We start from the raw sequence: 25,148 nt of genomic DNA, 5'->3' as shown, positions 1-25,148 counted from the left end.
CTTCGTGGAGACATTTGGGTTTTGGTTTTCCTTTTTCTTTTCTCTTTTGGAAGTAGGTCCATAAACCCGACAGGGGGGAGGGATGCCCGGTGTGGAGGGTGTATGGGGGGGAAGGCGGGGGCACAGGACAGAAGGAACATAGGGAAGAGAATGTGGAGGGAGAGAAGACCAGTGATTCTCCAGCCCACTTTGCAGTCAGTTGTGATGGGTCTTCGTGCCAGAAGATCTGTGCCAGGTCCAGTAGAATTTTTTAACTTGTTAAGAGTCGTGCCTAGGGGCGCCTGGGTGGCTCAATGGGTTAAAACCTCTGCCTTCCACTCAGGTCATGATCCCAGGGTCCTGGGATCGAGTCCCTCGTCGGGCTCTCTGCTTAGCAGGGAGCCTGCTTCCCTTCCTTTTGCTGCCTCTCTGCCTACTTGTGATCTGTCAAATAAATAAACAAAATCTTTAAAAGAGAGTCATGCCCAGATTCAGAGAGACTGGGCATCAAGAGGAGACCAGCTGTGTGACCTTGGGCAAGTTACTTTGTTTTTCTCTGTCTCTGTTTTTCCTTCCATGAAACAGGGATAGTAATAACATCAGCCTCACGGTGGTTGGGAGGACAAGATGGTGCTAAACGCGTCATGAGGGCACGGTCTAGTGCATAAATACGTTAACCATTATGGCGCCTCTCCTTGTGAAATGGTAGTGATAGTAAAGTGATAAATGATGGACGAGTACCACGTGTGGGAGCATGGGGCAGTGTGGTGACTCGCCGCACGGCAGGTTTTGTGTAAAGACCCCTCCAGCAGTTCGGATGCGGTGAGCTCACTTTGAACAAGAGAGGTCCAGGACGCGCTCCTCCAAGAATGTGCTGGACTTGGAGTCTGGGTGAGGCTGGGCGTTTACAAGGAGCCAGCTGTTTGTCCTTTCCGCAGAGAAAAGAACGAGAGGAAATGACTCTCTCCGTTCTCCGTTCTACTCAAGCCAAACGGTAATAAACTTTGATGGACCGTCCAAGTCCTGAATCAAAGCCGAAATCAGCGTCCCCACGTCCCCGCGGCCAGCCCTGGCCTTCTTTCCAGCGGTAGGGTTAGTACATGATCGTGAGTACCTGGAGGTCCTCTTGGTATAAACTATCTTTGGGGCATCGATGTGGTTTTTAATCCTGTCCCCGGGCTCAATGCTGATGGCACTGCCATTTGGCAGTGGGGGCACACCTGGGTCTGAGGTTTGGGTTTGGTGAGCTCTCCGAAGACCGTGTCTGCAGTGGGGGGCGAGCACAAGGCAGAGTGCCGGGGGAGTACAAAGGGGGGCACGGAATTATTGGGGGGAAGGTGATAATTGGAGGATGTTGAAATCTGGAGGATGAGCAGGTGAGGGTCAGTCGGGTTATAACCTCCTTGCCACGGCCGTCTCCAGGCCTTCGCACCCCTCCTTCTCCCCAGGAAGCATTTTTTTTCCTCGGCCTTAATGAATGCTCCGAGGCGAGGTTTCCAGAAGCCAGAGATGGGTTATCTGCAGCTGGCCTGAGGCAGGAAACTCACATTTTCCTTCTCTCTCCAACCACTTCTGTTCTTGTTGGGAGGGAGGCGGCGTGGAGGAAACCCCAGAGATTTTCAAGGAAAGAGGTTCCAAGAACTGCGCTTGGTCTTTGACGGGTCTGAGTTGAAACGCCCTTCTCCTGAGTCATTTGGCTGCCTGAGCCCCTCCATGCCCCGAAGGGAAACGCACCTCAGGTTTTCCCACCTCAGGTTTTCCCGTCTCTGTGAGGGAGTCTGTTGGTTGGGTCGTGGGACCCGCAGCCGCTGGGGGGAAGCTCTGGGACGAGCTGGGGAGGAGCGGAGTCTGGATGCAGCCCACAGCCTGGCAGAGTCTGAGGCGAGGCTCCTGGAGGTGATGACGATAGCAGACATTTGTGTCGGGTTTAGTGTGAATGCTTTCAATATGGCCGTTCTTCTAGAACTCCCCACAGCTCTCTGAGGCAGGTCCTGTATCCCTGTCTTACGGATGAGGACACAGAGGCGCAGGAAACGGGGACAACATGCCCAAAGTCACAGAGCTGGTCAGCAGCCACATTGGGATTTGAACCCGAGTCTCCCGTGTTCTTAAACACCGAGTAAGCAGGCGACGAGAGGAATGCAGAGCCTGCATCGTCTAGATCTAGGCCTGACGCCCCTGGGTATAGGACATAGATTCGTCACCAGATCCTGAGGTAGGCGAGGCATTGTTTTCTGAGGACCCTGCTTTGGGAGGGCTTAAGATGGAGTCTCTTTTCAGCCCGGATGGTTCTGCCTGAGTATATGTGTTGTCCCTGTGTCTGTTCTGGCTGATACACCCCCTCGACTTTGGGGGCGGGAAGAGTAGTGAGAGGGAAGTGACAAATCGGAAACCTCTGGGGCTGGCCCCTGTGGTGGCGGTTGGCCCGTACGGTGTTTTGAGTCTCCCCTGAAAATCCAGGCCTCTCAGGAAAGTTCACGTCGGGTAACACTGGAAGTGTAGTCTGGCCTGGAACTGGTCAGCGGGAGCCAAGGCCTGGCTGCTGGCTTTCAGGGGGTGCACTGCAGCCCCCCCGTTCATGCCCACCCGTGTCCTCCACCCGTCTTACCCACCTGCCCCTGTGAGCAAGTGGGGTACCACGGGCTGACTTTGAGGTCGGCCTCATTTTGGGTGAGGATCTACGTCTATGGCCCCGGGCAAGGCTCTGAGCATCAGCCTCCTCTCATCTGCGAGATGAGGATAAATTTCTACCATAGGGACATTGGAGAATTAGCAGTACTGCCTGCCAGCTTCCTAGCATTGTGCCTGTGACGTGGTTAGAAGGTCAGGGGCACTGGGCTGGCTTAGTCGGTAGAGCGTGTGACTCTTGATCTCGGGGTTGTAAGTTTAAGCCCCACAATGGGTGTAGAGATTACATTAAAAAAAAAAAAAAAAAAAAAAGGAAGGCCCATGGAAGCTCTCTGTTGGTTGTCTCCATCTTTTTTTACTGTCCCCACTCCCCACTTAGGGTGTAGGAAAGCAAGAGGTATGGGAGTCCCCGCATTTATTTTACATGAGTTGTGGACACCGCCTCCAGTGGGCCCCAGTAAAATGGACCCAAGGAGGAAAGCGGCATCTGCATGTAAGTGCTTAAAGATGCTGCCTCCTTAAAATAATGTTCTGTTGTGGAAATGAGGGAGGTGATCTTCAGGGGAGTCAGCAATCAGGTTGGGGTTCAGGTTGGAGGGGTACTGACCAGCTACCATATTGGGAACAAGGCCTGGATCACAAGGAGGTCGGGTTGGATCCTGCCAAGGCGCTGGGTTGGGGGGCCTGAGTATTGGGGCAGCCCCTAGTTAGTTGCCAGACGACACGGAAATATCGAACAGTTCCTCCGGCCATCCTGTTGGATGCTGGGAACCATGAGCCCCATAATGCCTGTCTCTGAACCACTGCCTCCTCCCCTGGGATTTGGCTGCTCTGGGTCTTTCCCCATGTGCCAGGGAGATGGTGGCTCATACCCACGGTGGTTTCTTTCTGTCCTCTGGACCGCTCCTGTGCCTCCTGCCCCCTCGGGGTCCCCGTGCCCCACCACCAGCCAGGATCCGGCTCTGGCCCGGTCTTGTTTACTCTTCAAGCCCTCAGAAGTGGGAAGTTGAGTTGACAAGACAGTGAGGGGCGAGATGGCGGGTCTGTGTAATAACAGGAAATCTTGTCATCTGGGGTGATGTCTCGCCCAGTCAGCCTGGGAGGGGAGAAAGGGTGAGATAATACAGACCAGTGCGTGGTTCCCCATTTTTTCCCTATTGTGGCCTTTCTGGCTTCTGACTGAACGTCGTGCCCTGTTCCCTTTTGGGTTGGGTCCGCATGAGCGTCCTTTGCCATTACTCCCGGGTCCCCACTTCCTCCTTCCAGCTCAGGCTGCTGCTGCTGCTGGTTAGCGGCAGGACTCTGTTTGCACACAAGGCCTGGCCTGGAAGCCCCATACGTGACACGGGCGCAGCTGGAGCCCTATGACCTGGGACGTCCTCTCCATCTTCGTCAAGCCACCTTTTCCCCCAAGTTCGCACCCACCTTCCCCCCTTTGTTACCCTTCGTTCATTCAGTAAGGTCCGGCCTCCGCGGCCGGCCCCCTTCATGAGTTTCACCGGGACCCTTCATGCCAGGCTTGGGAATGGGCTGGTCCAGCTGTGCTCCGAAGGAGATGCAGAGAAGCCGTTGGGTCAGGTTCTTGGGAGTGTGGGCGTCCAGGTCTGCAGCCCTGGGTGGCGCGCACCTGCCCGGCTTCATGTGCCTCAGGCCTGTTCTGGAAACTACCCAGTTCAGGATGAACTCCTTTAACCCCTGCGGTAGTCCACAGAGAGGTATCCTCATTATCCCTGAACTCCGGCTGGGGACCGGGCACAAGGGACTGACCGGTGATGCTGACTTGCAGGGGTGATCGCTAACAGCGGGCTTCAGTCCCAGTCCTCACGCTCCACGAGGCCCCTCTCCTCTCTGTCCATACTGACCTCTGAGGTTGGTTTCCTTGTGGATAAGAAGTGAAGCTACTACCACGACCGGTGGCTTTGTTTGGCTTACAGGAGGATGCACCTGCTGTGTTTGTTGTGGACCGCGCGCCTGGCCCCTGGGCTTAGAAACCTTCAGTTTGGGGGAAAATCATCCTGCTCCATCCTGGGGAGCATTTACTGCTGATTCCTTATTCTTATCTATTTGTTCCAGTAAGGAATTACATTCCTCTTTTCAGGGAAAATTCCCTGGGAGAGAGTGGAAAAAGGGGGAGGGAGGCTGCCAGAGTCACAGCCCCCCATGCCTTAGCCAGAACACGCAGCCTAGGGCTTGGAGGCAATGAGAGTTTTCACCTCTTTCGGATCTAGGGAACCACAAACCACAGGCTCGTTAATTCTGTTGTCATTCCTCCTGCTTTGCTCTCCTTTCTGGTGCTTTCCAAACTCTACTGGCGAAGTTAGTGAGGAAGGTTAGAGGGTGAGTTGACTCTGTGTGAATTTAGGTCTGCGCACCTCTAACGCCTTGGTGCTCGTAGTGTCTGTTTTTGGAGAAGATAGGGCTCCTGTGCCTCATGAGACAGTGGCACCGGGGGGGCAGAAATCTCTGTCCAGGCCCTGTTCATCCCTTCCAGCAGCCCGCACGGTGTCTGACACACAGCAGGTGTTCTGGAAACGGCTGTGATTCGGTGAATGAATTCGTGGATCTCTAGTCTCTCTCCGTGGCTCTGGAGGAGAGCTACTGCCGAGTCCTCCAGTGAAGACGGTGTATCAAGACAGAGGTGTGGAAAATCCCTTTTTCTCTCAGTTCAGCTAAGATCATGTTTTTCAGAAGTACTCTTTCCTTGTAAATCAAGTGCTAGCAGAATAAACACCGAGAATAGAAACAGGTTGGAGCTTGTGCGGTGACTCAGCAACAGTCTGCTCTCCCATGGCTGGGCCAGCTCTGGCCGCCTCCCCACTTTTCTCTCTGAGTTGAATTCTCAGGCTGCCAGGCTGAGGTGGGTTCCCTGGGACCACCCGCTTCCTGACATTGCAACCTTGATGAAAACTCCCTCCCAGAATTCCTTCTCGCCTGCAGGCCATTTGGTGGTAACACTGGTGGTGGTTCTTATTAATTAAATTTATGGCTTTTTCATAGGATTCATGGGGTACAGAAATTTTAAATAAATAAGGAGTTATAAAGAATCTTGGAGCCCTTGGGTGGCTCAATGGGTTGGGCCACTGCCTTCGGCTTGGGTCGTGATCTCAGGGTCCTGGGATTGAGCCCTGTGTTGGGCTCTCTGCTCAGCAGGGAGCCTGTTTCCCCCTCTCTCTCTGCCTGCCTCTCTGCCTACTTGTGATCTCTCTGTCAAATAAATAAATAAAATCTTAAAAAAAAAAAAGAATCTCCCATACCCCAGAAACCCAGTTCTCATTCAACACCCCTCCCAAAGATAATTACTAGAACAGAAGCTTATTGGACATTCTTCCAGAACTTCTTTATGCATAGGTAAGGAACATATATATGGACAAGCAACCGGGGGCACTCAGCAGTTGATAGATCCACAGACTGGGATCTCTACCTCCTCCTAGCTTCAGGGAATAAAGTTTGCTGACGTGATTTGTTGCCCTACTTAATTTCCAATAACGGCTGCAACTTTCTCCAGCTCCTTACTTGGGGAGATGGAGAGGAGGGGACAAAACCCAGTGCATTTATATGTAATTTTTAAAATGCATACATGCTTGGTGTGTTCTCAAAATCAAGGTGCTGTCTATTTCAGTTCAAAGGGCCTGTTGGAAACCAAATCACATCGCTGTTCCAGAGCAATAAGTTCAAAGAACAGATGTGACACCTGAGTTAATTCATATTCTGTAAATAAAAATACATATTCTTATTTTTCTCTTATCTTTCCACAAGGAAGCATATTATATACACCTTTCAGCATCTTGCATTTTTTAAGACTTAATATAACCTAGATCTTTATGTATCACTAGAGTTCTTTTTTTTTTAACCATTGCATAAAATTCCATTGTATGAATGAACAATGATTTTTTGTGATTACTTTATTGGTGCCCATTGACGTTGATTCCTATATTTTGCTGCAGCAAAAACTCTGGACATAGATGCAGTGACCTTGTCTAACACATAACGTGCTCGGAAGTAGGACAGGTTTTGTAAGGGACAGAACTGCCTAGTGATTGGCTCCTCCCCTCCCCAGGACAACAGAACATTGACTTAAATGATCCAATGGGGTCTACTCTGTTCGGCGTCATCTATATCACAAGACCTAGTGGACAGGGGTTTGAACTCGGGACTGAGGAAAGGACACACGTCTGGTTCTCTTACCATACCCGAGCAGAAGTAGTCCATTAATTAGGTTGAAAGTATAGAAGGTGGATTGTCGTGCAGATTCCTCTGTCTGGTTCCTCCTCAGTAAAGGGCCGAGGGCCCACATTCTCTGCGCGGTGGAAGCATCTCCGTGCTCCGCCACTCAATCTTCTCCATCGCCATCGCACTGCTCCTGGTATGGCTGCTTCTAGCTTCAGTCTTAGAAGCTTCAGTCTTTTTGAAGCTTCTAAGTTTGTCCTTGTCTTGGTTGTGTCCTTTGCCTCTGCTCCTTTATCAGCCAGTACCTGCCCCCCCCCCACAAGCTTTGTCTCTCTACAACGCTCTGCAGCATCTGCCCGTGGCCATGGCTGGCAGCAGCCCTGGCAGGACCAGAAGATGCTGTACCTTCCCCTCGCTGTGGGTGCAGCCTTTCTGCCTCCCCTGACCGGTCGGGGACCATGCTTCTCAGATTCCTCAGTTGGGTAGCGTGGTGATGCTCCCGAGCACCGCCGTGAAGCGTCCCTGGGCAGTAATCACCTGCTGACCATATCCAGCCTAATGAACGATGCTCACATTGACATGGGTCCCTCCTCCACGGTGCTCCAGGCGGGTTTCCCATAGCAGCTGACCTCGAAGGACTACCCTTCCCCCGGACCTCTTTCTCCTTCCACTTTACCCAGAGCACCTTCACGAGCCGTGTCCCAGCACAATTGCTCGCGAACACCAATTCCATAGCCTGTTACTTGATCTCAAAGCCATGTCCGTCCCTCAGCGTCACGGGGACCCAAGAAGTGCTTGGGAAGCTCTGTTCGGGGTAGCCCGTTATTATTAGGGCTTCTTTGTCCCCTCCTTGAGGAAGCTTGGCTTCCTCCTCTGTGGTTTCAAGGCTTCCCGGTGGCCATGAAGACCTTTCTGGGAGGTGCCTCTCCCTCCAGCAGTCAGAAGTGGCCTCCCTGACTCTTCCTTTTCGAAAGCCTGCACCTGGGGCTCCCCACTGGTTTTTCTTTTCTGCCTAGGAGATGCCTTTAGCTTCCAGGAGCCTTGATGACCGACCAGCCCTTGGCCTGCTGACTGATGCATGTTCCCCTGCCTCTTGTCAGAGAGACCCACAACCAGGCGAGCTGCTGGGCTGTGTTTGTGGGGTAGCCTTCCAAGAGCCCCCCATGATATTAGGTCTCAGAATGCAGTATCCGTCACATGCACATTTTTGGTCGTGGGCCAAGGAAGGTATTTTCCTAGCTCAGCATGTGTTTGCAGCTTTGCAGGGGTCTCTCTGGTATGAGAATGTGGACCATGGAGCTCGCTCTCTCTATTTCTTTTGCAATCCTGTTGTGTCTGTGGTCTGCCCCTAATGTTACCTCGCTGTGACTTCCTGTTTCTCCTCCAGCGACATGTGGGAACACATTGTTGGGGTGGGGGGGTGATAGCCAGCAGGTGTTGTCAGAAGCCTGAGCATTTGCCCCTTCATGACCATGACTGGTGGGATGGGTCAGTGACATCATTTGAAGCAGTGAAAAGCGTACCCTCCTAGGGAACGCCCCGGGTCTGGGGAATGAGTTATTCTTGTTTCTAGCTTTCTCACGTTGTTTGGATCCAATGAAAAAAAGAGCAGTGGGGCCAGTCCCATGATTGTCATGGGGAGAAGAGGGGCTGGTGCCAAGACCTCTATTTTAAAAAGTCATTTTAGGGGCGCCTGGGTGGCTCAGTGGGTTAAAGCCTCTGCCTTCGGCTCAGGTCATGATCCCAGGGTCCTGGGATCGAGCCCCGCATTGGGCTCTCTGCTTAGCGGGGAGCCTGCTTCCCCTTCTCTCTCTGCCTGCCTCTCTGCCTGATTGTGATCTCTGTCTGTCAAATAAATAAATAAAATCTTTAAAAAAAATAAAAATAAAAGGTCATTTTAGCTCTTGAGATTCTGAAGTCATCTCGTGAGTGTGTTTGTGAGCCTCGAGACCTCCTGTGCTCACTTCTGGGTAGCTGGTACAACCACAGTGTCTGGCATGTGAAGGACAGCTCAATAAATGTTTGTGGCTGGGTGAGTAGAATCCCTTTTCCCTGTCGTAGTCGCCTTTGAAGGACTTCCTCAGTCCCTCGGGGATGGGCAGCAAGACCAGCCCAGCCACGGCACGGAGCTGAATGAGCTGATGGATTTGGAGGAGAGACCGGGTGGGATTATGGGGAAAGATGTTGAATTTGCAGGAGGCCTGGGTTTGAATCTTGACTCTGTCACTGGCTTATTCTGAGCCTCCGTTTCTCTATCTGCATAAGAGGGATAATAATTACCTTCCTCTTGCACGTATTTTACAACCGTGGGTTGAAGAATGTATGACAGATGTGGTTTAAACCATAATGTCTACAAATATGGAGGATTCTAAAATTATGGTCTTTCTTCTCTTTGCTTTTTTTTTTTTTTACCCCCTCCACATGAAGCCAGGTGCCCTGGGCTTGCCTCTACCAACCCTATTAGAATGTCCAGTGGCTGGGTCGTGATCTCAGAGTCGTGAGATTGAGCCCCGTGTTGGGCTCTGCACTGGGTGTGGAGCCTGCTGATGATTCACTCTCTCCCTCTCTGTCTGTCCCTCCCTCTGCTCACTCTTTCTCTTTCTCTAAAAAAAAAAAAAAAAAAAAAAAAAGAATCCTCTGTGGCTGCCTGGATCCCCTGTAGGATTTCCATTGCCTGAATTCCCTAAGAACTCTTGGGTTACTAGAGCCTAACACACTCCCATCTTAGACCTGGCCTTGGTCCCTGTGCCATTGGCGAGCACTCTATTATCGTCATGCATCTGTGAACAAGGCCCCGGGAGCTGTACCATCCAGGACTGCTTGACAGTGTTTCTCTCTCCCCAGGAGGCTGCTGAAGAGTGAACTTGGATCATTCATTACGGACTATTTCCAGGTAAGCTGCGTGGGTCTGAATATCCGTCATTCCAGTGTATGTGGATGCATGTACCGTTCCTTCAGCATCCAGAATTACGGTCACCGAGTCCCCGATACGTGCAGGGTCAGTGTGGCCCCTCCCCTCCTATAATGGACATGATGGCCTTGGGCAGCAGCCCTCAGGCTTTTTAGTCTCACAACTCCTTTACGCTCTTACAAATGACCACTTTCTTGGGTTATCTCTGTCTTCACCCTATTGGAAATGAAACCTGAAAAACTTTAAAATATTTAATTCATTTAATATTTAATTTTTATTTATTATTTATTATTATTTATTTATTATTTTTATTTTATTTTATTTTTTATTTCTATATTTATAAATAAATATATATTTATATATACTTATATTATGTATTATATATTTATATATTATATATAATACATATTATATATTTATATATCTATATATTTTTATTTTATTATTATTATTTTATTTATTTATTATTTAATTTAATATTTAATTCATTTAAAGAATAGACCTATTACCCATTAGCCTAAACAGCATTTTTGTGAAAGACAGCTTTTCCAGAATAAACTAACCGAAGAGCGGCATTGTTTTAGGCTTGTGAATCTGTGCCTTCTGGTCTCAGAGGGGAGAGCTGGATCCTGGTATCTGTCTCCTGTTCAGTTGTTGCGATACTGCCTGTCTTGTCTCTGGAAAATTGCCCGGTACACTCATGGAGGGTGCAAGGAAGGGGGCAAGTTGTAGCTTAGGGTAACTGAGGAAATCGTTTTGACCATGTAGAAAAGGTCTGAGGATCTCCCGTGGGACCCCAGACCACCTTTTGAGAATTGCTGCTCTAGCGACCTTCCCTCGCACCCCCATGGATGGCATCTAAGTCACCATAACTATAAGTACCCTTCAGCCAACTTATTTCTGGTCGCTAAGCCTCCTGGTCTGTTCTGTTAATTGGATCAGGGGATCTGACATCCCAAACCCTGTTGTTACGGGGCTATTGAATTCAAGGTTCCAGGCTCAGTTAGAGGACGAATACAAGTTGTTTTCCTGATTCTAACCACAGGCTCATGGGGGCAGGGGAGGGCCTGGAGACGGACACCATTGTTTGACTGAGTAACTGACTAGGTGACACTTTGGTGAAGTCCGAGCTCCCGCTTTTCACTTATTAGCTGAGTGGTCTCGGACAAGATGCTTTGTTTTCCCCATCTGTAAAATGGGAATAAAAACATTAAAGGTCATTTTATGGTTTACATGAAATAACACCTGTAAAGCATTCAGCACAGAGTGTGTGGGGAGAGAGGTGGGGGGACAGAGTGGGGAGGGAGTGGTCAAGATCATGCCCCCTAAATCCAGATTACCTAACTTCAGTGCCTGGCATAGCCACGTACTAGCTGTGTGACTTTGATCAAGTTGCTTTACCTCTCTGTGTTTTAGTTTTCTGTTCTATAAAAACAGGGGTAATAGGACCAAACCTTATGAGGTTATTGTGAGGACTACCTAGATTATTGTTTGTCAAGTGTTCAGGACAGGGACGAGCACAGAGGAAGACAGAGTAACGTGGTTGTTAAATTTATACGTATGCATGTTTGTTATTCTAAGGTGTCATCCATCCCTTTTAATGGGAAAGTAACATAAAAACAGAAAACATTTTGGTTTCAGGTTGGTGATGTTATTCCATATCCTAGGAGAAAATACTTTTAAGACAGTTTAAAGAGGTTTTAGGTCTTAAAAACACAGGCGTTCTCTTTTTTAATTTTTTTAACCAAGATTCTACTTTTACAAGCTTTTACTTTTATGTGCACTTTTTTAAAAAAGATTTTATTTATTTATTTGACAGACAGAAATCACAAGTAGGCAGAGAGGCAGACAGAGAGGGGGAGGAAGCAGGCTCCCCGCTAAGCAGAGAGCCCAATGCAGGGCTCGATTCCAGGACCCTGAGACCACGACCTGAGCCGAAGGCAGAGGCTTAACCCACTGAGCCACCCAGGAGCCCCCACTTTTTTTTTTTTTTTAAGATTTTTTATTTATTTGACAGAGAGAGAGAGAGCACAAGCAGGGAAAGCAGAAGGGGAAGGGAGTAGGAGAGGGAGAAGCAAACTCCCCACTGAGCAGGGAGCCCAACGTGGGACGCGATCCCAAGACCCTGGGACCATGACCTGAGCCAAAGGCAGATGCTTAACCAACTGAGCCACCCAGGAGCCCTTTATGTGCACTTCTAAAGAATGACAGATGTCAGTCCTTTTGAGACACACACATGCATGAGCACGCACATACACACACAGAGCAGAAAATGGCCACTGTAAATCTGGACAAAGTGAGATGTTGCGGAAGCCTGGAATTCACTTGGCTCAGATGTCTCAGCTGCTGGAAAGAAAGTCCCTGTCCAGGGAGAGACAAACATAAAGATTAAGAAAGAGGTAATTAGTTACAAATGTGCATCATCTCGGTTGCCCTTGACTCAAAGGTCAGTCTTGTCCTCAGCCTCTCCTCTTGCCATCTGTGGTGATTGATTTTTAAATGCAGCTCCAGGAAAGTGGTTTTTCAATCAGTCCTGGAGGAACCTGCCAGCCTGGCCGCCTTCCTCATTGACATTTAAAATAGACAGCATTTGGTGTGGTTTCAATCGGGTTTTAAATGTCAGTTGTCTTCTGGCATGGGGGGCTTACCCCTAGGATGGGTGGGGAAGGGCGTGGGGTGGGGACTTGTTTATCTGGGAAGCCTTGAGGTTTTTGGGGGTGGTTAATGCTGCTTACAAAGTATGCCAAACAACTAATAACCACACGTCTTTTTTTTTCTATCGAGAGCTTAATCAGACAAACTGCTTGGCAGATAGTGAGTCTCTGGGGGTGTGGGGTAGGAACTGGTTTTCACAGTTTTGAGTCTGGGTTTTTCCTTAGTGTAACGTGCTAGACTGGAGGGAAAGCTAGCCTGGGTGCTGTCTAGCTGTTTCTTTAAAGTGTAGGTTTGAAGTCTCCTAGAGGAGCAGAGCCCTTTATAAAAAAAGGTGTCTGGTTCCCCAGCCCCTGGAAAGTACCTGGCGTAGAGTAGATGCTCAATAAAGTTTCTTGGGAGAGAGGGAGGGGTTGTCTACTGCAGGTAGATGATTTTAGATGGTGGAGACAGGGGTGTTAAATAACACTTGCCTTCGTGTCTGGGAAGTGTTACCCTTCCTTTTCCTCCCGATTGTGCCAGAGAGGGTCTTGGTTTGTGCCGGGGTCTTTTACACATCTGTGGAACTTGGCGATGGTGTTTCAGAAAGACAGAGCAGGCCTCAAATGTAGTACCTTCAGTTAGGGACACTAATTAGGATTTCACAACTTTTGTGTGTGTGTGTGTGTGTGTGTGTGTGTGTGTGTGTATGTGTGTTGAGTTGATGGTTGAGTTACATTCCATTTATGGCAAATGATGTTCTGTAATTTCATTTTTAAATGTGTGTGTTTTAAAAAGTGGATGGATTTAAGAAAAGTAGTCTGCAAAGAGTTAACCGGTTAAGCTGCCCTGGCTATGGCCAAAGGCTGAAGGTGGTTGGAGAGAGATTCGGGGTTTGGAGAGCCCCCTGCTAGGCATCTCTCAAAAATGGGCTGGTCCCAAAGCCAGCCGTGCCAAGTAGAACTCTCCAGGAGGGAGGCTGGAGAGGGAGGGGCATCCAGGAGGGAGGGTTCTAGAGGCCAGCCTTCGCATTCAAGAGGCAGATGTAGTTTCAAGAAGGAAAGTCTGAATGGGCTCCAGGAAGAACATTCCTCCAGCAAGGAGGAGGGGTAAGGTCTGGGGACACATAAGGAACAGAACCCAGGGGTGGACAGGTAAGACACCAACGCTGTGGATGTGGCTGCCCGGGAAGATGATGGATGGGTTCTTAGCGCACTGGGCTCCTCTATGTGGACAGATGACCCCTTCCTGGCCGTCTGCGCTTATCCATGGATGCCCATCGCCTGGGACCCAGACCCCCAACGCGGACATCTCCACTTGCAGAGTCTTCTCTGTGACTCTGCGTCTGAAAGTAAACATTCTCATGTTGTAGTTTTAAAGAAAGAGTCACGAAAGGGTATCTTCAGTGAAGAATGATGGCCATGACCTGAGGTGGAGGCAGAGGGGAAGCAGGTGGAAACATGGTGCTTATCTTGTGTCCGCACATGCAGAAGACAGGCCTTTTGAGCCACAGAAGCACAGGTAGATTTCCAGAAGACATGGGCCCCCCCAAAATTGGACTTTACCAGTATTGAATTTTTCTTTCGCCCTCTGTTTTGAATTGCTCCTGGAAGGAGACTTGGGGTTTCCTAGGGGAACTCCGTGTCATGGAGACAGCTCTGTGGGATAATTGGTTCCTTATAACTTTGGGAACTGATGATAGTAAATGCTCTAGGAAATAGGAAATTAGTGGTTAACCACCTGAATGGTGCGGGGCATGGGGATGGGAGAAGCTGCAGAGAGCATTTTCTGGGCTCCTGTATCTGCTGGCCATGCTGTAAGCTTCCCTCTAAGCCCAGAAAGTGAAATTCCTTTTGGTGAAACCTGATAAAGAAACTCCATCTATCCTCAGTGGCTCTGAATGAGCTAGTACCTAGGAAAGGGGGATGTTTAGTCACCCTAAAGCCAAAAGGTCGTGCATAGATGGCTTGGTAGCATTTGCTATAAATACCTCCCCCTGTTACCCATATCTGTAAGTGTCCCAGGGGGCCCGTTTCCTCCTTAGCGCCTCGTTATCAGGGAAGGTTCGTTGAGGGCTTATGGCACCTGGCAGAGCCGAGGGGGGAGACCCCTGGAAGCTTCGTGGACCCTGTGGAGTTGAAGACCGCAGACACAATAGGGATGTAGGTGAAGCCACATGGGTCCTACACCATGTAGCGTTAACTGAAAACCTGCATGGATGGTAAAGGCTTCCAAAGAGGCCCGGAATCAGTAGATTTTGTAGGGGGCAAAGATGGGACCGGTAGGAATACACAGCTAGTTGGGTGGAGTGATGATAAAAGAGTGGGGAAAATCACTTGCGTGTGATTTTTTTTCCCCCCCAAACCCAACTGGAATAGAGAAGAAAGGTTTCAGCTCCTCTTTGTGGAGCCTGGGAAGTCTTCTCCAACCAGTGGGATTCCCCAAATGGAAAAAAGGGATCAGGGGATAGAGGCTAGCAAGGGATGGGGCGTTGAACAAGTGGGCTGTGCTCCAGCGAAAAGACAAGGAAGAGGGGAGGGGACGATGCCCTTAGGTGAGGACATCGTTGCGGGTTGCCTTTTGGAGTTGGCCAGTACGTGGAAGAAAGGCACTGTGGAGTTTGTAAGTGTTGCGGGGTGGGGGGCGGAGCAGAAGGTTTCCTTGGCTGCTGTGAGGGGAGAGAAGGGAGTGGTACCCGGCTGGCGGCTGTGAGAGGGACCCCTGGGTGCTTCAGGCTACTCTCAGTGGGGGGCCACCTGCCAGCACACTGGGTTACCTGCCAGGAGCTCTGCCGTACTTCATCCCCTCAGCAATCACCTGAAACCCCTGCAATTATTTGAATACTTTTAGTGTACTTGTCTCAGATTTTATGAAGATAAATGGAAAAGATGGGTCCTGTGAAATTGATAACCGTAAGTCTTCATATAATTGCGATCAAGAGGAAACTCAGCAGGCACGTGGATGTGGCGGGTGTGTAGCCCCATTGGCCTTGGCGTACTGCACGTTCAGTTGCGAAACAAGGAACACGTAGGTGCGAAACGCTGGAAGTCTGTCACCTGCAGATGAGGTGTAATTAGGGATTTTATAATCCTTCTTAGCTCTACGGGAACAGAACTCTGCCTTATATCATGCAAGTGTCTCGTTCTGCGTGAGTGTTCAGGAAACCATTATGTATGAAATTGGGTGATTTCCCATAGAGCAGGCAGCAGCCAGGCTCAGGGCCCCGATGGAGGCGGGACGGCAGGCAGGAGGTGGAGGGGGGCTGCTGGAAATGCACACGGTTTTTGGATGTGGGGACACTGCAGCCGTTTTGTGGCCACGAGGAGTAAAGGCTGAGTTGGAAGGGCTGAGAAATATTTGTTAGGAATGGAAAGCACCAGGGCAGCTTTCTCTGAGGCTTGTGAAGAGCTCTAAGGAGGACGAAAGCAATAATAGTTTCAACGGATAACATTTTCACACGTTCACGGTCCAGGCATTGTTTGTTTTAAGCCCCTGGTTCTCAGACTGTGGTCTCCAGACCAGCATCTTTAGTGCCACCTGCGAGTGTGTTGGAAAAGCAAATTTTCAGGCCCCGCCTCAGACTCACAGAAGCAGAAAGTGTGGGCCCAGGCCCAGCAGTCTGCTTGTGATGCCTGTGCACTTTCTGAGAGACGCTCTAAACCTTTTCCCTGGGCCATGTCCCTTATTCCTTCTGATGGCTGATGAGGAAGATTTTGTTCTTATCGTTTTACAGATACTGCAACCAAAGCCTGGAGAAGGGAGGGCGTCCAAGGTCGCACAGCTAGGAAAAGGCAGAGCACGTATCCAACCCAGGCCATCTGGCCACAGAAGAAAAATCTTCTGGATTGTACTTTAAATGTTCAAGGATGCCCCAGGGAAGAGAAATTTCAGTGTTTTAAAATTTTATTTGTTTTGTGTCCAGTGAAACAGACATGGACTGTTCCAAGTTTCCTTGTGAAACAACTTTTTTAAAAGCCCAAATACACCCTCTTAGTGACCCCTAAAGCAGTGCTAAATGAAGCATTGGCATTTGTACCGAGTTTTAAATCTTCTTCTCACTCCAGCTGGGGATTTCTGTCTGGTCTTATCATGCCCCCTGACACACACACACACACACAGACACAACACATACATGCAAAACACACACCAGGACTCCAGCTGGGGATTTCTGTCTGGTCTTATCACGCCCCCGACATACACACACACACACACACACACACACACACACACACACACATGCACACACACACACAACACACACATGCAAAACACACACCAGGACTGGCTTATTAGGAACCCTCTGGGCTTGGGGGTGAGTCATGTTTATGAGCCTTCTCGTTGCTTATCTAGGAAGGTATTGAGGTTCACAGGAAATGCAGACGTCCTTAGAGACGATGACTGTACTTTCAGAGTTGCGAGGGGAAAAAAGAAGGTGGCCCACCGTTTCCATCACAGACTGGGTGCCAGCGCCGTGGACCTTCGTAGACCTTGGTATCACTGGAAACATGCGTGGAGTAGAATTGCTGGGTAACACAAGTTCTCCGGAGGCAGAGGGGTGTGCTTCTAGATGCCTCTGGGGTCGGAAGGAATGTCTCATTTGGAATGGAGTCTGTTTGGGAGCTGGGTGTTAGCCTTGCTAGACAGTGAGTGGATCGCAGAGAGGGAGGCCCTGAAAAAGTACTTTTGGAGAGGCAGAATTTGGGACGCTGCTAGCAGGGTCAGGCAGCAGGAATGAGCCGGCTGGATGGAGGCTTTGTGGTGAAACTGAGTACCTCACCTGAGATGGCTAAGCCAGCTGCTTCCGGCGTGTGTGAGCCGGAAGAGGATCTCCTCTGCTTTCCCCTGTGGGCAAGGATGTAAGCAGGCTCTCCAGGTGCCAGGGCAGGAGAGCAGGACGGCTGAAAGCACCAGCCCTTCTGCCCAGGCACATCTGGATCCTGGTCCTTGCTGGAACCCTTACTGGCTGGGTGACTTCAGGCATGTCACTCAACCTCTCTGAGCCTAGTTTTCTGAGCGGTAAGCGAGTTACTCATGGTACTGACTTCAGAAGGTTGTTGTGGTTCCTAGAGGAGTTGTTATATAAGCAAAGCGCTTGGTACAGGGGGAACAGTCAGCATATGGTGATTTGTATCTTTGTATTTTTTATTATTATTGCTAAAATAAACCAGGGGCATAGAATGGGAGAAAGACCTGGGTTTGGATTCAGACCAACCTGGGTGCCAGTTCTGGTCTCACATTTGCTGGCTACTTCTCCGAGCCTCCATTTCTTCAACTGTAAAACAGGCATCGTTTCTGGCAAAGGTATAATGAGCTAGTGCGTGCAGAGGGTTTAATACAGTGCCTGACAAGAGTGAAAATCAGGAAGTAACTCATCATCATCATCACCATCCTCATCACTGCTGAAGCAGTAGAAGTGGAGGGTGGCTGGCGGCCTTAGCATCTACAGAATTCCTGCTACGTGGAAAGTTCTTTCCTCTGGGAAGATGGGGTCCATGTCCTTCTCCCCACCCCCCAAGCCTAACGGGTTCCCTGTTTTCCTGAGTCCCTCCGGTGGGGGTGGACTGGAGGTGTGCACTGGTGACAAGCCCACCTTCTCCTCTGCCCTCCACTGCTTCCTCCTGCCTGTCCTCCATGATCCCCTTGGCAGGATGGGGCAAATCTGTCCTGCCCACTCAAGATTGGGTGATTTTAGTGCATTTCCCCAGACATCCTTGTTTTTTTGCATTTTTCCTAGCTGAACCTCACTTTTCTGTGGGCAGCCTATTTTTTGATGCCTTAGAAAACATAGACAAGTCAGCCGTTTCTCACACCCAGCTGCGTCTGCCACTTCAACAAAGTGTCCTGTATTCCACCGCTAAGTTCATTTTCGGGGTGGGAGTGAGGCAGTAGGTAACCAGGAGCCTCGTGCCAAGTCCCAGGTCATTTCCTAGGTGGATGCTGTTTAACGTGTTTTATTAGCTTGAAGCCTTAGGCCTGGGGAGGTGGTCCTGCTGCCATGCGGCGGAGAGTGGGACCAGAGAAAAGTTAGGTTCTTTCCAGCTCTGGCCCCACACTGCCCGCAGCGAGCAGATACTCGGTACCTTCCGGTGTTGGGCTCTCGTCGAGGGCTGGGAGTGCAGTGAGGTGAGTTCCAGGGAGAACGGGTGCCTAGAAAGACAGGCGGTGCACAATGGATGCCCAGTTCAATGCTGGTTCCCCCCTCCCCCACTTTTTTAGGTCTCAGTAGCCTTAAGCCCCACAGATGTCAGCTGGCATATCCTTAGGTAAAGTGACCGACAGACAAGGCGGGCTTCATCATTTACAGGGCCCAGTGCAAAATAAAAATTTGGGTCATGGCCAGGGTGGGTAAATCAGTCTTCCTGTGGGCTTGCTGTTATAACCCATGGTGGCCAAGTGACCTCTGAAGAGATTGTAACCTTTGCACCCTCTGGACACAGATCAAAGGTGGCCCCCCCACCCCACCCCGCGCTGAGCCAGCAGCACTTGAGGCACAACTCTGTGAGCCCTGGGAGGGGAGGGCTGCCACCAGGGCCCTCCCTGAGATGCTGCAAGGCGGGCACCCAACTCTCCCTTCCCTGCACCTGTGCCTGGTGCCCACCGGCCAGACCCTTTCCACCATCGGGAATGGGAGGATAGTAGGAGGTGGACAGGGCAAAGAAGACCCTGCAGCGGGGTCAGCCACCAGTGCTCGGGGAGCAGATGTTGAAAACCCCTCCTGGGGAGGTGCTAGGAGGCAGGACCACAAAGGAGCTGGGGCCCCAGGCCATAGCCCTATTCAATTTCACTTACAATACACAAGTTCAAAGATAAAAATATTAAGAATTGAAATGGTAACTGCAGGGCACTAAACCCAAGTGGGAGGCCCTTCAGACCATGAGGCCTGCAGTCACACAGGACTCTAACCTCCCCAGGGTCCTGCCTGACTGCAGATTCCCAGGAGATACAATTGGCTCAGTCTGAGGCCCGGGTCGGGGGTGGGGTTGGAATTAGGCCAGCTGGCTAAGCGGATGCTACAGGCTGGGGTCAAGGGATATGAACTTGCACAGTGGGGCACAGGTCCATTAAGTGGATGACAGGTGCTTCTCTGAAGGGGGTGGGGGCTGTGGGCTAGGCTGGCCCCAAAGATCCTTCCTCCGTGCACACGTGCTGAAGGAAATCTGGAGACTCCTTTCCTGGAAAAGGTCCACACATATACCATCAGAACTGTGTGTGACCAGTGGATTTTGACCACAGAGCTGGGGAGATGGCAGAATGACTAGATGCTCCCTTCAATCCCTTCCTGAGCCCATTTTTGGTGCTCTATTTGGTCTAAGTTAAGGATTGCCATGCTGTGTATCATGAGAATTTTTCTAAAGATTTTTAAAATTTATTTGACAGACAGAGATCATAAGTAGGCAAAGAGGCAGGCAGAGAGAGAGGGGGAAGCAGGCTCCCTGCTGAGCAGAGAGCCCAATGCCGGGCTTGATCCCAGGAACCTGAGATCATGACCTGAGCCGAAGGCAGAGGCTTAACCCACTGAGCCACCCAGGCGCCCCTATCATGAGAATTTTAAAATGAAAATTTTCTTTTTCATTTCTCTATGATCCACAAGTAATTTATTTTCCTTGAAAAAGAAAAAAAAAAGTGTTTTGTTTTGTTTTGTTTTTTCCCCAAGTGTCTCCTTGAAGGGGGAAGATGTAAGAGAGAGAAGGAAGGAGAGCCTGGGCCGTTTTTTAAAGAAGTTTATCCTTTAAGATCCAGACAATGTCAGTGATTTTTAGCAAATGAAGAAATGTCACCAAATTTAGGGAGACTGTTTTCCCCTTTCTCCCCTCTTATACACATTCTGTCTCTTATCTTGATTTCTTAAAAGTTCAACATGATCTTACCCCCCAAACAGGCAACATGGACACTCGGCTAATGTCTATTAGCATCTGCTATGTTTGGGACACTTCTCAGAGCCACGGGCACTAAACTAAGAAATATTCCTCACTCCTAAGGACCTAGCACAGAGGATATAGGGTTTGAATTCATTTCTTTAACTAACTCAGGATAGGACCTAGACGAGGTTTCTCTCTGTCCACCTCCCAGTACTTCCGGTTCTCCCCCACCCATGCCGTCGAACGTGTGCATGACCGCGGTGATGGAACACACTCATGAAAGCTGCCTTCAGAGGGGTGCTGGATCTCATCTGTGGGTGCATCGCAGAGACGTGAGCTTTCCGAGGCTTGTAGGGCCGTTTTGGAAAAAGCCTGGGACATCCGTGCTGCATTAGAGGTGGTGACAGGCAGTCATGGCATCAGGAGCCCTTGCACAGAGCTCCCAGAGATGTTCTGAGAACCTCATCCGGATGGGTGAAAGGGACCCACGCAGGGACTTGAGGCCCCAGTTGCCCAGAAACATGCCGATGGAGTGATTGCCACCAGGAAGCTCCTCTGGAACCCTTTCCTGTCCAGCTCAGCTGTTACAGAGCCTTGCTTCTGAGAGCTTAAATTGGGTGCCATGGTGGTTTCTTGCTTTCTGACCCAGAAGCTGCTGGGATTCATTTGTTGGGCTGGAAGGGAGAGGACGCAGTTGGGGTTTCACCTTAATTACCTGTTTGTTCCCGTTCTTTGTAAAGGAATTGATTTTTTCGTCCTTTAGCAGAGTTGGTGCTCTCCCACAAGATGTCGCTCTAACTTGAATTTGGGGTTCCATCTTGAAACCAAACACTGCCCAGCTACTTTTTGAAGTTAGGTCCTATCTTTTTTGTTTTTTGTTTTTTAAAGACTTTATTTGTTTGAGAGAGAGCATGAGCAGGAGAAAAGAGTAGAGGGAGCTGAGCAGAGAGCCCGATGCGGAACTCGGTCCCAGGACCCTGGAATCATGACCTGAGCCGAAGGCAGACGCTTAACCCACTGAGCCACCCAGGCACCCATATCTTGTGAGTTTTATTTAATAGGATCTGTGACATTTGGTTTATATGTATGAGTCACAGAAATGTGGTTGCTCCTTTTTAAAAATATTTTAATATACTTGATGTAGGCTCATTTGTTACAGACTTTCTCTACCTCCCACTCCTTTTGTGAAGACAGATGGGCTCAGAGAGCAGCTGTGCTCATCACTGCCCATTGCCACTGAGTACTAAGGACAAAAAAGACCACGTGTGTGTGTGTGTGTGTATTTACAGTGACTAATTCTTACATGAACTCTATGATATTGCTGGTTGGGTACCATTTTACAGATAAGGAACTCAAGAATCAGGGAAAGTAAGGCCGAGATCACACAACTAGAATGTGGCCGAGCTGGGACTTGAACCCATCTGACATCTAAGTTTTTTCCCCTCTGCTGTGCGTGCTCTTGTCATCATGGCAATGTAGGGTTTTATAAAGGAGTATACTAAGAAATGCATTGGTTTTTTTGTGTAGGATTCATATCCCCACAGGCCCCCTACGCCATAAACATAGGCCTTTGAGAATCTGATAATATGGGGTGAGGTGGTGAGGCACCAGCACATCCTCGCTCTCGGAGCTTCTGTGACCTGTGGAGAGGCTGTTCTACTTCTTGTGGGACCCGCTGTAGCCCTTCAAGGGAAGGAAGAGGTCTGAGTGGGAAGACTTGCCGGAAGGCAGCAAAGCAGAGTGGAGAGAACATGGCTTCTGGCTCCAGGAAGCTCTGCTCTGTCCCCTGTAGGCAGTGTCTTTCCTGACCATCAACCAAGTAAGGGTGATGGCACCAACAAGAGGAGACTTTCGGGATGGTTGGAATTAGGTGAAATGAAGGCTGTAAACCCTTTGACATACACAACACTCAACAGTTGTTAGGTACGATTAAAAAAGGACTTAACCTGGGCACCTGGGTGGCTCAGTCATTGGGCGTCTGCCCTCAGCTCAGGTCATGGTCCCAGGGTCCTGGGATCGAGCCTCATGTGGGGCTCTCTGCTCAGCAGGGGGCCTGCTTCTCCCTCTCCCACTCCCCCTGCTTGTGTTCCCTCTCTCACTGTGTTTCTCTCTGTCAAATAAATAAAATCTTAAAAAAAAAAAAGAAAAGAAAAGAAAAGAAAAAGGACTTAACCTTATTCTCCCTTTCCACAGCTTAACACACACACGCTCACTGACGGACACATACTCACAGTTGGTTGAAGTTTTGCACACAGTCTCTTTCATGCTAGCGTGAGAAACCCTAAATTTATCTTTTAAAAAAAATATTATTTCTGCCTAATTTCCCATTACCTCAGCACTCCCTCTTCTGAGTTTAGATTAAGGTCTCGAAGGATATTGGGTGCCACAGGGCCAGCCAAGCGTGAGGCCTACCTCCTTCCTGCTTGGAGGGATGGGATGGCAGTTGGGTTTGGCTCTTGTCTCTCTCTTTTGCTGCAGGATATCTTGCTGACTTCTCCCGAAGCCTGATCCTCCAAGAGGACAAAAGTCTCCTCAGACTTGGAAGCTTGACGAGCCTGCCAGTGCCTAGAACCTGGCGCCCTCAGCCACTGGAAGTGGAAGAAGGTTTTGTCACTCTGTGCAGCAGCCCAACCCTTGTGTTCTTTGTTCTCTCTTGACAGAACCAGCTTCTTGCAAAAGGCCTGTTGTTCGTGGAGGAGAAGATTAAGCTGTGTGAAGGCAAGTACAAGGCAGCCCACGTATAGCGGGCTCTGTGACTCAGCCTTTGGTGTTTGGACAGCTGAAATGCTTCTGTCCAAAAGTGGCAGGCTCCAAGGGAGTGATTCACGCTGACCGTGTCTCCTCCAGCCAGGCGGCCGCACTCGCCCACAGTCGGTCGCTCGTGGCAGTGCGAGTCCGATCCATATTTTGAGAAGTCCTGTGGAATCCGGGTGGTCTTCTCAGAGACCTTGTTGAGGGTTCTCACCGGGTACATGCTGGCGGTCTCCTGGGAACGGATTAATTACACTACAGATCCTGCCACGCCGCTCCTTCTGGTCTGATTCAGGCTGTTCTCAATTGGCCTTTTTCATGTTTCTTGAGGTCTTCTATGACAGGAGGCCCCTACCCATTTGGGGGACTGTATACCAGGCAGGTACCTGCTGAATGAGGTCTGATTTGATGGGCAAAGGAAGGTTCCTGGACTTAAAATGTTTTAGAGCCCATGGGACAGGATGGAGAGGCACCGAATGGAGGTGGGAGGTGGGACCAAGGCAAGAATTGGCCAACCCCATGACTCCGGATCCTGAGAAGCTGGATCCTGATCTTAGCTCACCACCTGTTGCTTGGGGGACTTTTGGCAAGTTTCTAGTTTCTTTGTATGTTTTTTTTTTTTAATCATTTTTAAAATGATACAATTTTGAAAGGGAGTGTAGGGAATATAATAGGTGTAACCCCATTATCTGGCATGTAGTAGGTCCACAGATGGGTTTGTTTTTTTTTTTCCACTACTCTAGCCTAGAAACTTCTACTAGAGGTCAAATCTACTACTGCAGATTTACTACTGGACACAGACATAGCGGGCAGGAGGGTGTGCCTTTTTTTGCCCCCTCATGCAAGCAGGGAGGAGGTAGGAGAGGGAGAGAGGGAATCCTAAGAGGCTCCACACCTGGTGCTGAGCCTGATTCAGGGATCGATGTCACAACCCGAGATCATAACCTGAGCTGAATTCAAGAGTCAGATGTTCAACCCACGGAGCCACTTGGGTGCCCCCCGCCCCCCCTGGCCAAGGCCTTATTTTTAAGTGACTGGCCTTGACGAGAAGAAGTCTGTGCCCCTTTTGCATGTTGGGGTCAGGCTGGTACACCAGCGTGGTAGGTGGCTGCCTCAGAAAGGGAGGGAAGAGAAGCACATGGTCTGTGGCCATGGTATTTGCTTGGAAGTCATCTGGAGAGTTATCACAAGCTCCTAGAAACGTGGAAAACCAGCTTCGTGAAAAGGATATCGAGCGAAACTGGAGCTGTATGGTGCTTTTAAAGGGAAGTTCAGGGCCTCTCATTTGAGTGATGCTCGCCATAAATACATATAGAATGAAGGCTCAGGAATGCCGGTCATCTGAGGTTCTGTGCCTCTGCCCCCACAAGCGCCCTACGGGGCAGTGGGCCGGGCGTTCTCCCCGGGTCTGCTCTCATCCAGGCATCTGAGCGGCTCTATTGCACAGCCAAGGGGCCTGTGGAAAACCTGTAAGGGCCTAGCCTGTCTTCCGAACATCCCCACTTTTTATGTTATGTACTGCACCTCCAAGAAATATTTTATTCAGCTAAAAGGATCCTCTGGCTCTATTTTTTAAGATTTTATTTGTTTATTTGACAGAGATCACAAGTAGGCAGAGAGGCAGGCAGAGAGAGAGAGAGAGGAGAAAGCAGGCTCCCTGCCAAGCAGAGAGTCCGATGTGGGATTTGATCCCAGGATCCTGAGATCATGACCCGAGCCGAAGGCAGAGGCTTAACCCACTGAGCCACCCAGGTGCTCCGGATCCTCTGGCTATAAAACGTAGCTCAGAAACCACGGATAGTATCCATCCTTTCACGGAACAGACCTCCCTGTTTATGCACCTGCAGCATAACGGCCGCAGAACCAACACACACAGCTCCTCTCTGGGCAGGCTCTGTCATGATAATTCCAGTGACATTTGCCCAAGCTTTAGCAACCTTGACCGTGAGGAGTTTCTCATTCCCCTTCTGTAGACGTGCGGCGGTCAAAACTCCCGTGGCCCATTAAGAGGAGAGTGTCTGTAGGGTGTCTATCTAGAACCTTCCATCCAGTCGCCCTTCATCTTTGCAGGAAGCTGAGTCCTCTGGGCTGTTTTCTGAAGGTGAAGTCACCTCCTTGTAACTCTCTTCCTCGGGGCTACCCTGTTTTGTTAGCCTGTGTTTGTCTGATGTTCTCCTCTGAATGCTTTCCAAAACGTCCATTACTCTGTGAAGTTTGAAAGC

General features: G+C 49.8%; 1 protein-coding gene across 2 annotated transcripts in view; it reads left to right on the top strand.

Annotated features, from left to right (window-relative positions):
- The window catches only part of LOC111149991 (proline rich 5 like), a 69,553-nt gene that overhangs the window by 24,573 nt on the left and 19,832 nt on the right, over positions 1-25,148 (top strand). For both annotated transcript variants that reach the window (XM_022507291.1, XM_022507290.1), the window contains 2 exons: positions 9,619-9,667; positions 22,836-22,893. In XM_022507291.1, coding sequence (XP_022362999.1) covers positions 9,619-9,667; positions 22,836-22,893 — 107 coding nt within the window. The remainder of the gene's footprint in view (positions 1-9,618; positions 9,668-22,835; positions 22,894-25,148) is intronic.

This window comes from Enhydra lutris, unplaced genomic scaffold (genome assembly GCF_002288905.1).
Source record: "Enhydra lutris kenyoni isolate GAN:26980312 unplaced genomic scaffold, ASM228890v2 scaffoldscaffold22, whole genome shotgun sequence".
Classification (NCBI taxonomy): Eukaryota; Metazoa; Chordata; class Mammalia; order Carnivora; family Mustelidae; genus Enhydra; species Enhydra lutris.
The sequence above is the reverse complement of the archived record's forward strand: the minus strand, read 5'-3'. Positions and strand labels throughout refer to the sequence as shown.